The 13,562-nt window shown below is 43.3% G+C and overlaps 1 protein-coding gene across 3 annotated transcripts in view; it reads left to right on the top strand.

The window, feature by feature from the left end:
• Positions 1–13,167, top strand: part of SMG7 (SMG7 nonsense mediated mRNA decay factor) — a 57,187-nt gene extending 44,020 nt beyond the window's left edge. For all 3 annotated transcript variants that reach the window (XM_035121415.3, XM_088673614.1, XM_035121414.3), the window contains 5 exons: positions 2,342–2,422; positions 4,662–4,818; positions 9,257–9,427; positions 9,508–9,656; positions 10,974–13,167. In XM_035121415.3, coding sequence (XP_034977306.1) covers positions 2,342–2,422; positions 4,662–4,818; positions 9,257–9,427; positions 9,508–9,656; positions 10,974–11,087 — 672 coding nt within the window. In that variant the 3' untranslated portion in view covers positions 11,088–13,167. The remainder of the gene's footprint in view (positions 1–2,341; positions 2,423–4,661; positions 4,819–9,256; positions 9,428–9,507; positions 9,657–10,973) is intronic.
• The last annotated feature ends 395 nt before the right edge of the window (positions 13,168–13,562 follow it).

Here is a 13,562-nt window from a genome sequence, read left to right as displayed (position 1 = left end):
AATCCTGATCTCTTGCCTTCCTGAGAAATTCCAGATTGAGTTACTATCTTGTACAAAACTATATCATTTCTCTTTCATAATACGAATGAATAAGCTTGTATCTATATAGGAGGTTGGAGACTGAAACTGGGGAAATGAATGTTCAGTTTTGCAGGTGCTTGGTGGGTTTTGATACTGGAATACCAAATATCTGTGGCCATGAACTGTAGGCCGGTTGAAACATGACAGCTCCTATGTCGAAATAAGTCCCAAGCTATGTTCCTCATCTTTGTGGATTGGCCGGAGCATATGCATCTTTTCCACAGCAGCCAGCACTTGGGGATGTGGTACTAGTGTGCATTGCTGCCCATGTTTGGGCCAGCACAGAGATGTTGTCACCATTATTTTTGCCACATGGAACTTCACTAACAAGGAAGTACTCCTTAGTACTTAAAGGGGTGTGAGAGAATGTTACATTTAATTGGTATTCATCAGTTGAGCAAGTCATTGTCTTTCAACATTGGTTCCTACCCTCTAAAATGGGGTTAACAATTATCCTTCCACACAAGGTTGTTGTGTGGATTAGCACAATGAGGGCTACAAAGAACCTGAACATTTGAGTGGGGATACTGTGGGTGAATAAACTATTTCGAGTGTGGCTAAAGGCTTTTGATTGCAGGGAAGGTGAGGTGGTCCATATATAAAATGCTTGATTTGTACTAAAAACAGGTTTCCATCATTCATAAGCAACAAATGACCAGGACATTTGTTTAACTGAAGTTATAAAAGGGAAGTCATCTCTGTTTGGATGATATACTTGATCTTTTATTTCTGCCTACACAAAATATACTGCCTATAGAGATTCTGCCACATAAACCCACACATTCCTACTCTGTCTTTAATGTTAAGGTATAGTGGTGTCTTCTGAAGCTTCAGGTACTGGTACATTACACCAGCAAGGTACCAGCTTGGATGAGTAATATGGAATTGTTCAACTTGGTGAATAGTTCTCCATGTAGCGTTCATTTAGTTTTGGTATTACTTCAGTTGCCTTCCCAGTTCCTTCAATGACCTGAGCTCCTGAACCCTCCACAAACCAGGGTGATTTTTGCCTACAAGGTGTAGAAAGAGTGCTTAACTGACCAGAGTGACTGTCAAAGTCAATGTTTAAATCTAGTTCATTAGCAAAATTCCCAGTCTGTTCTGGGTTCCATAAGCCATCACAAAGTACACAAAGCCAGCAACTGTTTGCATTGGTTTGCTACCAGATAATTTTGGAGTGTCCTTCCTCTGCTCATCACAGCTTGGGGCTGATGTCCTGAATTACGTAGCTGGCTTTATTTGTGTAAGCAAAGGCACATGGTTACCATTCACGTATGATCAGACACTTCCATGATTAAATCAGTGAAGAGCATCTTTTTTTGCCGCAGATCTAGCACTAGTCAACATCAGTTCAAGGCAGCACATGATATTGCATTGAAACACACAGTAGAAGGTGGGATAATATGTGTTCGGTGCTGGGAAATATCTACCTGGGCATTCCAAATTTGGAAGTTCCCAAATTTATGGCAGGCAAGACTGAATTATGATTTGTATGAATTATGCAAATTGAGCAGCTTTGCATTTTTTTTTGCATTATTTATCCTTGAGTAAAGAGCTATAAGGGCAATGAAGCTTTGCTGCCAATGATTTCAAATATCAGCCATCCCTCTGGTTTTTGATATTTCAGCAGGCATTTGTCACATACTTTTGGTTGTTCCTTTAAAGACAAATAGCGCAGAAACTTGCTAGGTTTTTTTAAAAAAATTGAAAGCTGTATTTCTCATGAGGGATTCTTCACCCAATAAAATATTTTGCACTTTGTGCTCTAACAAACAAGGCAGTTTCAGGAATTATTGGGAAAATACGGCTATTTCAGCCAGTAAGTAATCACGTTTGCATGAGGGCACACACCACTAGTATAGCATTTTAATTAACAAACTACAGTCTAAGTGCCTTCAAGCACTGAATGATGTGTTATTTGAGGTGCTGGGACAAAACCTATTTTTAAAATGACGTTCCCCAGGTGATTTGCTTTTTATTTTTCTAGTCAACTTACTGAGTTCCTTCTCAAATTTGCAAATATGTCCTTGCTTCCCACTTGCAAATTTTATTTAGTTCTGTATTTATTTTGCACAGTATGTTCTGAGCATACTGTTGTGTAACAAAAGAACTGCACAAAAGTCTTCGCTGCATTTCCTTTTCTCACACAATTATTTGAGCACTCTTATGATGGTTGCTAGAACCATCTGTTTTTATGTAGAAATGTGACCTATGTTTTCAGTCAATAATGCATAATGTTTTTCCCTTTGGTTTTCTGAAGAAATCACTGCTGGAGAAACCATCAGATCTAATGTCTCAGTCATCTTCTTTCTTGTCGCTCACGGGCTTCTCTCTTAATCAGGTAATTTAACTATAGAGACTGCTTCTCTGTTTTTGGACAGTGCCATCAATTCACGTGTTACTTTTTGTAAGAGTCTGGACTAAACTTCTTCAGATTGCAGGTGGGAATCTCATGTTGGAGGAGGGGAAGAATTTCAATATAAAATCCTTGCATAGTGCCAACAGTTCTGGGTTAGGGCGTTTCTTTCTGATAGGCTATTTCTTTAATTGCCTTAACATTTGGAGAACTCTGTTGTGGGACACACACACCATTCTACAACCTGAAGTGGTGCACTGCAAACACAGGCTTATCACCTCATGTACTGGGTAATAATCTCTCACAACTTTTAATACAATTTTGAAGAAAGCTTCACAACCTGATTCATGTGGTATTTCAATTGCTGATTTTTTAAATGTATTTTTCCCTTGGTTTTAATGTATGGTTGTTTACCTGGACAAGAAAAAGTTAATCTATATATATAAAAATGTAAAAATCGTGAAAGTGCAGGTTCCACTTTTCTCCGTAACCGCTTGACCGATCGCCCTGAAATTTTGACACAATGATCCAGGCCACTCCCTGAGTATTGTTGGGGACAAATCCCTCAAATCACACTTCTGGGCAGGTATAGACCTGGTTTTCCACCAAGTCAAACAGCGCCCTCAAGTGGCGTTATACGCTCCTCCACCCCCTCCCTTCCTGTGAAATCTAAGCCACACCCACAAACCAAATGACATCATCAACCAAGCAACTGAAACCACCAAGGCGGCCATTATCAGACCCAGACTAGGCCGCTTTCCAGGCTAGGCCAAGTGGAGGTAGGGGCCTGCCTGGGGGGGATGGGGTGTCTGAATAGAGGGCAGGGATACGTAATGGGTCAGAACGGGGGGACACACACAGGGATGAAACCTGCCCTCTCCACAGTATCTGGCCTCGACACAGGGGGACTTTGAGGCTCAGGGGGATCTGAAGGGGGGCTATTACCCTCCATCTCACAGACTAACGCACAGCAATGTGTGCAGGGCCAGCTAGTAACAAATATGATGAGTAAATTAAAATAAATAATAATACAAAGAATTGTAATTTGATGCTTTAACTTCAGTCTAATATGTTCATGTTATGTTTTTTGTTTTTTATATTCTGCGATTTGCAATTGGCTCATCGCCTAATTGTTCAAGGATAAGATTTAAGAAATAAGGGAGGAAAAAACCCTACGGTAGGCCTGGGAGATATATCAACCGGTATGAGGGCAGAGTGCAATGTTGGCTTCATTCAGCGGTATATCGCTGGTGAAACAGCCACCGCTCCTGAGTCCCTCTGCTACCGGTAGCAGTGCCCCCTGGAGGGAGTCAAGAGTTCCTTTGGCGAGGTGCCGATACAGCTTGTTCCTCCTTCTACATCTTTAAACTGATTGACTGAGGAGTGTGCAGCTGCCCTTCCCTCAGTCAAGCAGTTAAGGGACACCCCAGCCCAGCACTGGCCCCATCAAGCTGGCAGCAGGGGGGGGGGGGCTCTGTGAAACTGCTCAGCTGAGGGGAGCACGGTTGCCAATGGGCAAGAGTGCTGGGTGGGGGAAACCAACCTTCCCCCCAGCTGAGCGGCGCAAACAAGCTGCATTGTCCCAGCCTGCAGGTAATTCCCCAGCTCATCTGCTTGAGCCAATCACACCTGCCAAAGAATTTCATTTTCCCAAAGTAGAACTATTTCAGATGAAGCCAAACATCTGTAAACATTGCATTTGCCACTTCAAACCATAAACCACATGCTCACCACCATTTGGTTTCTGTATTTTATTTTTTTATTTTTTAAATCCTCTTTTTAAAAATTGGGGACTTGGGTGTTTCCCCCCAAATAATTAAAATGATTAAAGGTACAATGCTGTGTTATATCCATGTGCTGTGCTATAATCTCCAGTGTGGTTGTACTAATAATTATAATAATAATAATAATTTATTATTTATACCCCGCCCATCTGGCTGGGTTTCCCTTGAGGACACATGAAGTTTTGATAACAATGTGTATCACCCAGAATTCCATCATTCTTTTAAAAAAGATTGCTAAAAGGAAAATGTAGTGAAATGCCGAAATAGCTCTGTGTCTTTAAAATGGCATGTTTCTCGAGATGTGAGAGCTGTAACATTGGTTGCCAGCTTAGGTGTATCTTCCCTGATTCAGACAGCAAAACTTACTTCACTGCCCAAATGCAGTAATGTATTGGATATGTCTGGGGGGCAGGTTTAATTTTCATCTCTTGCTCTTGCAGGAAAGATACCCAAACAGCATGTTCAATGAGCTTTATGGTAAAAACCTCAATGCCAGCACAAAACCAGAGGTCGCTCCATCAGTGGCGCACCAGGAGACTTCACTCTACTCCCTCTTTGAAGGTACTCCGTGGTCTCCATCTCTTCCAGCCAGTTCAGGTAATACACTTTCATATACGTATAACATACATTATGCTTTTTCAATCACTGTAGTTCAGAACCCAAGTGTGGTTTGTTCTTCTGTGTGCAGTCACACAACCCACCCTCTTTCCTTGCTGCCCATGTCCATTTTATTACTTGCTGTATTTTCTGGGAAGTGAACTGAACAGAATGCCATTTCCCCCACTCCGCATGGCCTAGCATTGGCAAAAATTTTAATTGAGAGGACAAGCAATAAGTACCAATTTGTAATGAAGGTTTAGCTCTAGAAAGCTCCAAAGGTGCTGAACAATTATGCCTTGACCAAAGAGTTTCCCACTCAAAGATTGGTCATGTCAGCTACTTGTTTCGTCATGTAAGCATAATAAACCAATTTCCCAAATTGCTACAATTTCAGTTTTGTTAGTCTGCTTGATCTTATATGGAAGATCCTATATGGAAGAATGCTGCAATGAGGAAACAAAGCCAGGGAAAGACTCAAAAGACAGCAGTGAGAAGTGGTCTTCTTTTAAATGGCGGTTAAATGACATGATATTACACAACACAGAAATTGTAAATAAGGGGCAACGCTCCCGACAAGAGTTTATTTACCTCAACCTTAACAAAGAAACAGATTTAAATATAGTATGGTATGCTAGTGTGGCAGTAATGAGAGGTTTTTTAATCAAATACCAAAAAGGGGGGGGGCGGACAAAAGATTTTGAACACCTTAATTATGAAGGAGAAGGAATTAAATATAAAACCAGAGAATAAAGAAACTCTGCAGACTATCAAATTATGACAAGCAAAATTCTCTTTTTTTTAAATATATTTTTTATTGATCATTTTTCAACAAACATACAAAATACAAAACACATCAAAACATCAAAATACAAAATACAAAAATACAAAATAACAGAAAAATATATCATTTCTCATCCATTTTAATACTCATTGTCCCCAGGCTTCCCCAATCCCCTACTATCTGATTTTCATTTTTATAAACTTCTGTAGCAGTTTCTAGATCATCTTTCTTTCCCATCATATAATCCCTTTAAAATTTTCCAAATTAATTCATCTTCATATCATTAACCCTAATTTCAAACTTTTAATCTTCTATTATTTCCCTAATGCCTTAACCTCTTTATTTTCCTGGATATTCAAACTCTAATTATCAAATACATTTCCTAGATACATTTTGAATTTCTTCCAGTCTTTTGAAACTTTGTCATTTGTCTGGTCCCGGAGTCTTCCTGTCAATTCTGCCAATTCCATATAGTCCAGCATTTTCATTTGCCATTCCTGCTTCGAAGGCAATTCCTCTTTTTTCCAATATTTTGCTATTAAAATCCTAGCAGCTGTGGTGGCATACATAAAGAGATTAACATCATCCTTGGGGATTTCTTCCCCAATTATTCCAAGCAAAAAGGCTTCCGGTTTTTTCAAAAATGTGTTCTTAAACATCTTTTTCAATTCATTATAAATCATTTCCCAGAAGCCTTTTATCTTAGGGCATGTCCACCACATATGGTAGAATGAGCCAACATCCTGTTTACATTTCCAACATTTATTGTCGCTTTTGTGGTACATTTTAGCTAGCTTGACCGGCGTCAGATACCATCTATACATCATTTTCATCAAATTTTCCTTCAACACCGTACAAGCCGTAAATTTCATACCTTTCTTCCACAATTTTTCCCACTCCGACATCATCACATTGTGACCCAGATCCTTGGCCCATTCAATCATAACTGATTTTGTTTGCTCATCTTTCAAATGCCATTCTAACAACAAGTTGTACATTCTGGACAAATTCTTGTGATCTGTCTCTAATAACTCCGTCTCTAATTTCGATTTTTCTGATTGGAATCCTAATTTTTTGTCTAGCTTGAATGCTTCATTTATCTGCACATACTGAAACCAGTCACTCAACCTATCTTTCAATTGTTCATATGGTCTTAACTTAAAGTGGTTTCCCACTTCCATCAAAATATCTTTGTATTTCAACCTATTCTCATCCATATTTGTCCTTTTAGGTTTCTTTGCCTCAAGTGGTGAGATCCACCTAGGAGTTCTCCTTTCCAACAAATCTTTATATCTCATCCAGACATTAAACAATGATTTCCTAATTATATGGTTTTTAAATCCTTTATGCAATTTCACTTTGTATGACAAGCAAAATTCTCAATGTTGGTGAAGCAAGAGATTAAAATGGAAATAAAATTAATAAAACCAAAAAAACTTTGAATTTACAAATAAGCCAGGTAAATTGTTGGCTTGGCAACTTAAAAAAGAAAGGAAAAATAAGATAATAAATAAAATTACTGATGAAGGGAAACATTTGATAAGCCTGAATTTTACACAGCTTTATATCGGTGTGCGAAGGAAGATCCTGAGAAAATTGAATCTTATTTAAATGACTGTAATGCAGGTGGCCCATTACATTGGGGACCCAGGTGGCTCTGTGGGGGACCCAGGTGGCTCTGTGGGTTAAACCACTGAGCCTAGGGCTTGCTGATCAGAAGGTCGGCGGTTCGAACCCCTGTGACGGGGTGAGCTCCCGTTGCTCGGTCCCAGCTCCTGCCAACCTAGCAGTTTGAAAGCACATCAAAATGCAAGTAGATAAATAGGAACCGCTACAGCGGGAAGGTAAACGGCGTTTCCGTGTGCTGCTCTGGTTCACCAGAAGTGGCTTTGTCATGCTGGCCACATGACCTGGAAACTATACGCCGGCTCCCTCGGCCAATAATGCGAGATGAGCGCGCAACCCCAGAATCGGTCACGACTGGACCTAATGGTCAGGGGTCCCTTTACCTTTACCTTTTAATGCAGGTGGCACTGTGGGTTAAACCACAGAGCCTAGGGCTTGCCGATCAGAAGGTCAGTGGTTTGAATCCCTGCAACAGGGTGAGCTCCTGTTGCTTGGTCCCAGCTCCTGCCAACCTAGCAGTTCGAAAGCACGTCAAAGTGCAAGTAGATAAATACCGTGTTTCTCCTAAAATAAGACATGCCTATAAAATAAGCCATGGCACGATTTCCATGCGTTGAAAAAATATAAGACATACCCCGAAAATAAGCCGTAGTGCTACCGTATGTGAGCTCTACTTGGTGAAGAGGACAAAAGTGGCATTTGCGGTGGAGAGGAGAGGAAGGCACGAAGAAGAAAAGAGGAGGGATTAAAGACGCCTCATGAATGACCTCCGTGTGCGTCTCTTTTTCTCCCCCTGTGCGCGTCTCTTTCTCTTCCCCCTGTGCGCGTCTTTTTCTCCCCCTGTGCGCGTCTCTTTCTCTCCCCCTGTGCGCGTCTCTTTCTCTCCCCCTGTGTGCGTCTCTTTTTTCTCCCCCTGTGCGCGTCTCTTTCTCTCCCCCTGTGCGCGTCTTTCTCCCCCTGTTCGTCTCTCTCTCTCTCACTCACTCACACACACACACACAGAGAGAGAGAGAGAGCGCGAGAGAGCCCACCTCTCGCTTCCCCCCACCTTTTCCCCCTTCCATTCTACCGGTATGTGCCCAGCCATGAGTTGCTTGTTGATTTGCTCTTGATGGCCGAGACAGAGAGCGAGGCAGGCAAACTGCAGCTACGGTAGGAAAGTGGCGAGCTCTCGCAGACACGCGGGTGGTTTTTTAAAAAACTGACATCCCCTCCCTTCTCGTTTTGCCGAGAGACCCAGACAACTTGCATTCCTAGGCTTCAAAGGTTATGCATATGAAAGAGGAGATTAAGGAGATAGATAAAGACAACTTCCTATTATCACCTTGCCTTTGTCCTGAAAGGTAGAAACTTTATGGTAGCCATGAGATCTGGGCATCAAAGGAAAGTACTTAACAGCTTTTTGGTAAAGCCAATTGTGATCTCAGGCAGCATCTGGCTAATCAGTCCTGAGAGAGAGAAACGTGATTTCTGTTGTACAGCATCTGTAAAATTCATATAAAAAATCATTTCCCTGTTATGATCCAGCCCCCGAATAAGACATCCCTTGAAAATAAGCCATGGTGTTTTTTTTTGAGGAAAAAATAAATATAAGACGTGTCTTATTTTAGGAGAAACACGGTAGGTACTGCTCCGGCGGGAAGGTAAACGGCGTTTCCGTGTGCTGCTCTGGTTCGCCAGAAGCTGGCCACATGACCTGGAAGCTGTACGCCAGCTCCCTCGGCCAATAACATGAGATGAGCGCTGCAACCCCAGAGTCAGTCACGACTGGACCTAATGGTCAGGGGTCCCCCTTTAGCCTAATATACCTGAAGTATCTAAAGAGGATTTGAGAACTTTAAATGCATCCATATCAATGTTGGAACTGCAGTTGGAGATAAGACGAATGAAGACTGTTAAAGCACCAGGCCCAGATGGAACTACTGCAATATAAAAAGTTCAAAGATGTGTGTGTAGACTCAAAAAGCAGCAATCTGTACTTTTTGGTGTATTGTGTTGACTTTGTTCTCTAATCTTCTGTTCTAATAGATCATTCAACACCAGCTAGTCAGTCTCCTCATTCCTCTAACCCAAGCAGCTTGCCAAGCTCTCCTCCAACCCACAACCACAATTCTGTTCCATTTTCCAACTTTGGGCCCATTGGGACTCCAGACAACAGGGATCGGAGGGTCGTAGATCGATGGAAGACTGATAAGCCAGGTGAGCAGGAGATTCTAGCAAGAGTTTTTCATTTCAGTGGTTTGTTGGATCACTTGCTTGTTAACCTTTCTCCATTTCAGCAATGGGAGGATTTGGCCTGGACTATCTCCCAGCAACATCTTCCTCATCAGAGAGTAGCTGGCACCCAGCCAGCACTCCCAGTGGTACCTGGTCAGCCCATGGCCCGTCTGTAGAGGATTCATCAGCTGTGCTTATGGAAAGCCTGAAGGTAGGTTATATATTGGGGCACCAGGACAAAACATTGCAAGCGTCATTTGGGAGGTTGATCTAGTGGTTTCGCTTCTTACTACAAAATAATACAAATGTTCCTTCCACTGACAACATCTTGAGAACATAAGAGCCATCGGTTCCAGCTCCCTTTATTCCACATATCAATGGGGAGCCCACAAGCAAGAAAGGAGAGGGCAACAGCCCTCTCCAGTGTTATTTCCCAGTGACTGGTATTCAGTGGGCATCTTGCATTCTTCCACAAGAACTATATTCTGGACTGGTTGTTGATTAAAACATGGGCAGTCAAGCCTTAATTACAGATTTAGACTCCTCTTTTAAGTATCAACATGTTTTATTGCTTTCCTGATTATTTTAATTATTTTGGGATGGCTGATTCTTCTTTTTAACTGCTTTTTAAAATAGTAAGTGAGTGGGGCGCTATTGCACTATTGAGTACTCCCTGTTCAAGATTTTAGCTGCTGTATTCCTCTTCTCTTCCTCCAACATCAGCCTGCATTTCATGGCCACTGAGCATGCTCAGTTCGAATTGAGGATTCCCCTCTCCTCAAGGTTTTATTTTAAAATGTACTCCTGCAAGTCTGCTGATACCTTCCCCCTTGTGCATAAGTGCTGCATTTTGACTACAGCAACACTTCCATTCACAACCTAAACATCTGAAATATAATTATTGTCCTGGCTGATACCTGCTTCTTAAGGGGCCGTGTTTTGAGTTTAGCAAGAGTTGAAAGGCCAACAACATTTGCTCTGTCCACTAATGTGCTCCCATTTGAACTGAGACATCAGTGGGTTCCTTAAGTCACTTCCCTGGAGACTAAACAGCAACAGGGAATTGAGGAAGAGCCCTCTCCTAATTATTCAACTGAGTCACTCACTCAGACTAAGGCAAAGGGCTGGACAGAGGTGCTGCCAAAGTCTCCTAGAGCAGGGATGAGGAGCCCCTCCACCCCACTCCACCCTGAAGTTGTTGAACTTCAACTCCCATCAGCTTTAGCCAGTATGGCCAGAAACAAAGGTTGAAGTGCTTGTTTCTGTTTACACTGGGGATGATGCAGTTAAAGACCTGTTTGCCTGTACCTTGCCTCATGAAAGCAGTTGAGGGTGCTGCAAAGTAGGCGGGGAATTGGGATGGGAGACTACACTGGGATGGGGGGAAGCCAATTGCCTACTGTTGCAATACAGTAGAAATGAGAGGGGGTGGCGAGAACATGGAAGAAAGTTCACTTATTTTGACCGTTTTGGCATTTTCGCTTGCTACTTTTGCTTTCACGTTAGCGGATGTTTTGCTTCTTTTTAGTCTATCTGGTCCAGTTCGATGATGCACCCTGGACCGTCTGCCCTGGAGCAGCTGCTGATGCAGCAGAAGCAGAAGCAGCAACGTGGGCAAGGGGCCATGAATCCACCGCACTGAGAACGAAAGGGTGGCAACCTTTGCAACCGAAAAGCTCCATACATCATGGCATGTTGGGTTTGCAGGACTGTCTCACACGGCCCTGTGCGCGTGGCAGCCCTCTCTTCTGTTCCTTGCCGTCAGGAGGGCGTAAGTGCTCCACCAACCCACTGAGTGTGCACGAAAATGTCTGCAGTGCAACGGAAAACCAACACCAGGAACTCTCCCATCCCTCCGGGGCCCTCTGGAGGGAGAGAGGGACTGCTGTTTGTCTCACGGTAACCCGATATCACCGCCTCTCACCTTCTCCATCGTGCATGTCCCCAGCCATGTGGGAAAATAAAATGCTGAGAATGAAGAGCAGATGGGAGAAGCCACTGAGAACTTCTCAATCCTTCTCCTCAGTTCTGGGGAAACCAATAGGAGTCTATTACCGATAGCTTTGCTGACTGAGAATGTAGTTGAAATTTATTCCTCAACATCTAAATTTCCAATTATTACTCTCTCAGTTGTAAGGCCACACTGAATTCTTCCATACACAGGTGTGCTTTTTGTAGTCAGTGTGTAGCAACCCCTCCAGTCGCTGGTCCAGCCCAAGGTGGGTGGGGGTGCTAGCGTCCGTCTCCCGAGTTGGGTAAGAGTTTTCGGAAGGAGAATCTGCCCCCTCCAGTACCACTTCCACCTTTTTCTCAGAGGTCGTCCCTGGAATAATCCCAAGCGGGGGAAATTCCAGTACTGAAGTGCAGTGGTCACTGCAGGGCTCTCCGTTAGGGCAAGCAAACCACTGCTATGGGGTTTTAAGTTAAATGGTTCAGATTCCTGTACATTTTATGATAGTGTAGTGACCAGCCTCATGAAATGGCAAGCTGGTCTGTGCATTCACAGCCTGACTCCCTTTTTTATGTAGGTAGATTAAAAGCTTTGTGTCTTTTCCCCCACCCCCTTTCTCCCTCCTCCTCCTCCTTCCCCTTTCCATGCTGGTTGCTTGTAGTTTTGTTCTTCATATACAGCATCCCAGTCGTAGCAGGATAATGGGGAGTAAAGGAGCTAGTCTGGACAGGATGATGTGTGCAATCCCTCTCCCTATAGGTGTATGCCCCCTCCACAGGCCTGCATACATGGAAGTTCAAGGCAGCAGAGGACACATCACATGGAGCCCGCACACAGAAGCCAAGCGTCCTACTTGCCCCTACAAGGGTGCACAATGGGGACAAAGGGTTCCACTGGATATATTTATTTGAGCAGAAGGAAGACTGCAAATCTTCTTGCATAGGATAAAAGGACAGCATTTATTTTTGTTTCCCAGCGTAGTTACGGAAGCAACCTAAATACGAGAAACTGCTGCAGTCGCAGGAGTGTGTGTGTGTGTGCGCGCGTCTGTCAGTTCAGGATCTGCAAGCTGGGAAATGGCTGCAGAGCAAAGCACATCCAGGGTCCACAAGGGACGTTGTGGAGTCGGGGAGCAGCCCCATATTGACTTGATATAAAAGGGAAGATGTATGCATAGTGCTCTGTCTAGGATAGGAATTGGACCCCCTTTGCCTCCCCATGCTAGCAGTGTTGCTGCTCTGCATCACATCTCTAAACGATGTTCCTCCGAAGCAAAAGTCTCAAGGATTAAGTTCCTCTTCTGGTTGTAATCTTCAGCTGAGACCCTCTGTGCTTCTTTGATGCCCTGCCCCTGCTTCCAGCCCACCCTTCTTCCAGTTTGTGTATTTGAGCTGTGCATCAAGGCAGCTGCAACATTCCAGCGTTTGAACCACCACCGATTCTTGCACCCTAGGCAACCTAACCAGGTTCATCATCTGACTCTCTCAGCAGCGCCAGAGTCCCAGCCCATAGGCTCCCATTTCTGCATGAGAAGTCTGGTGTTTAGAATGTTTTTCTTGATCTTTTGAGCAGGGCTCCCTATCCCCCCCCCCCGTACTTACACACCCACACCCACCCTGCTGTCAGGAGCCTCAAGGGAAGGGAAGATCTCCCCCCAGCAGAGAAAACTGGTTTGTGTCGTAAGCTTCTTTTGTGTTTTTGTCTGTCTGTGCGAGACCTGCAGCTGCTGAACTCAGCTTTGCCTTTAATTAAACCATGTTCTCTACAGCCAGCCTTGTGTAGTTACATCTTCTTTCATCACTGAGCTGCAGTTGAAAACTGTATTGATTGTTTCCCCACCCCCACCCCAAAAGGGGAAGTGCTAAGTTATGACATCTTACTCTGTTCAGTAGTGAAAGGGGTTGATAGTGCAATGGAAGTTTTGACTGCACTTAAGCATCTAGGTGGGGACAAGTCCAGAGCAGACGAGGTTGCAGCAAAATATTACCTCCTGTTTGATTTCAGCTACAGAGAGTTACAAAAGGGCTGGTGGTGACAAAATGCTAGAGGCATACACATTGCTAAATAGTTTTCCAGAACTTGGGTACTATAAATATCTAATGTTTGGCTGATTGAACTCTTTGGAACCAGAATGAAATTGCCAGCCCTTTTTACTAAGGAGTCGTT

The sequence above is a fragment of the Zootoca vivipara genome, chromosome 7 (genome assembly GCF_965207765.1).
Source record: "Zootoca vivipara chromosome 7, rZooViv2.hap1.1, whole genome shotgun sequence".
Lineage (NCBI taxonomy): Eukaryota > Metazoa > Chordata > Lepidosauria > Squamata > Lacertidae > Zootoca > Zootoca vivipara.
The sequence above is the reverse complement of the archived record's forward strand: the minus strand, read 5'-3'. Positions and strand labels throughout refer to the sequence as shown.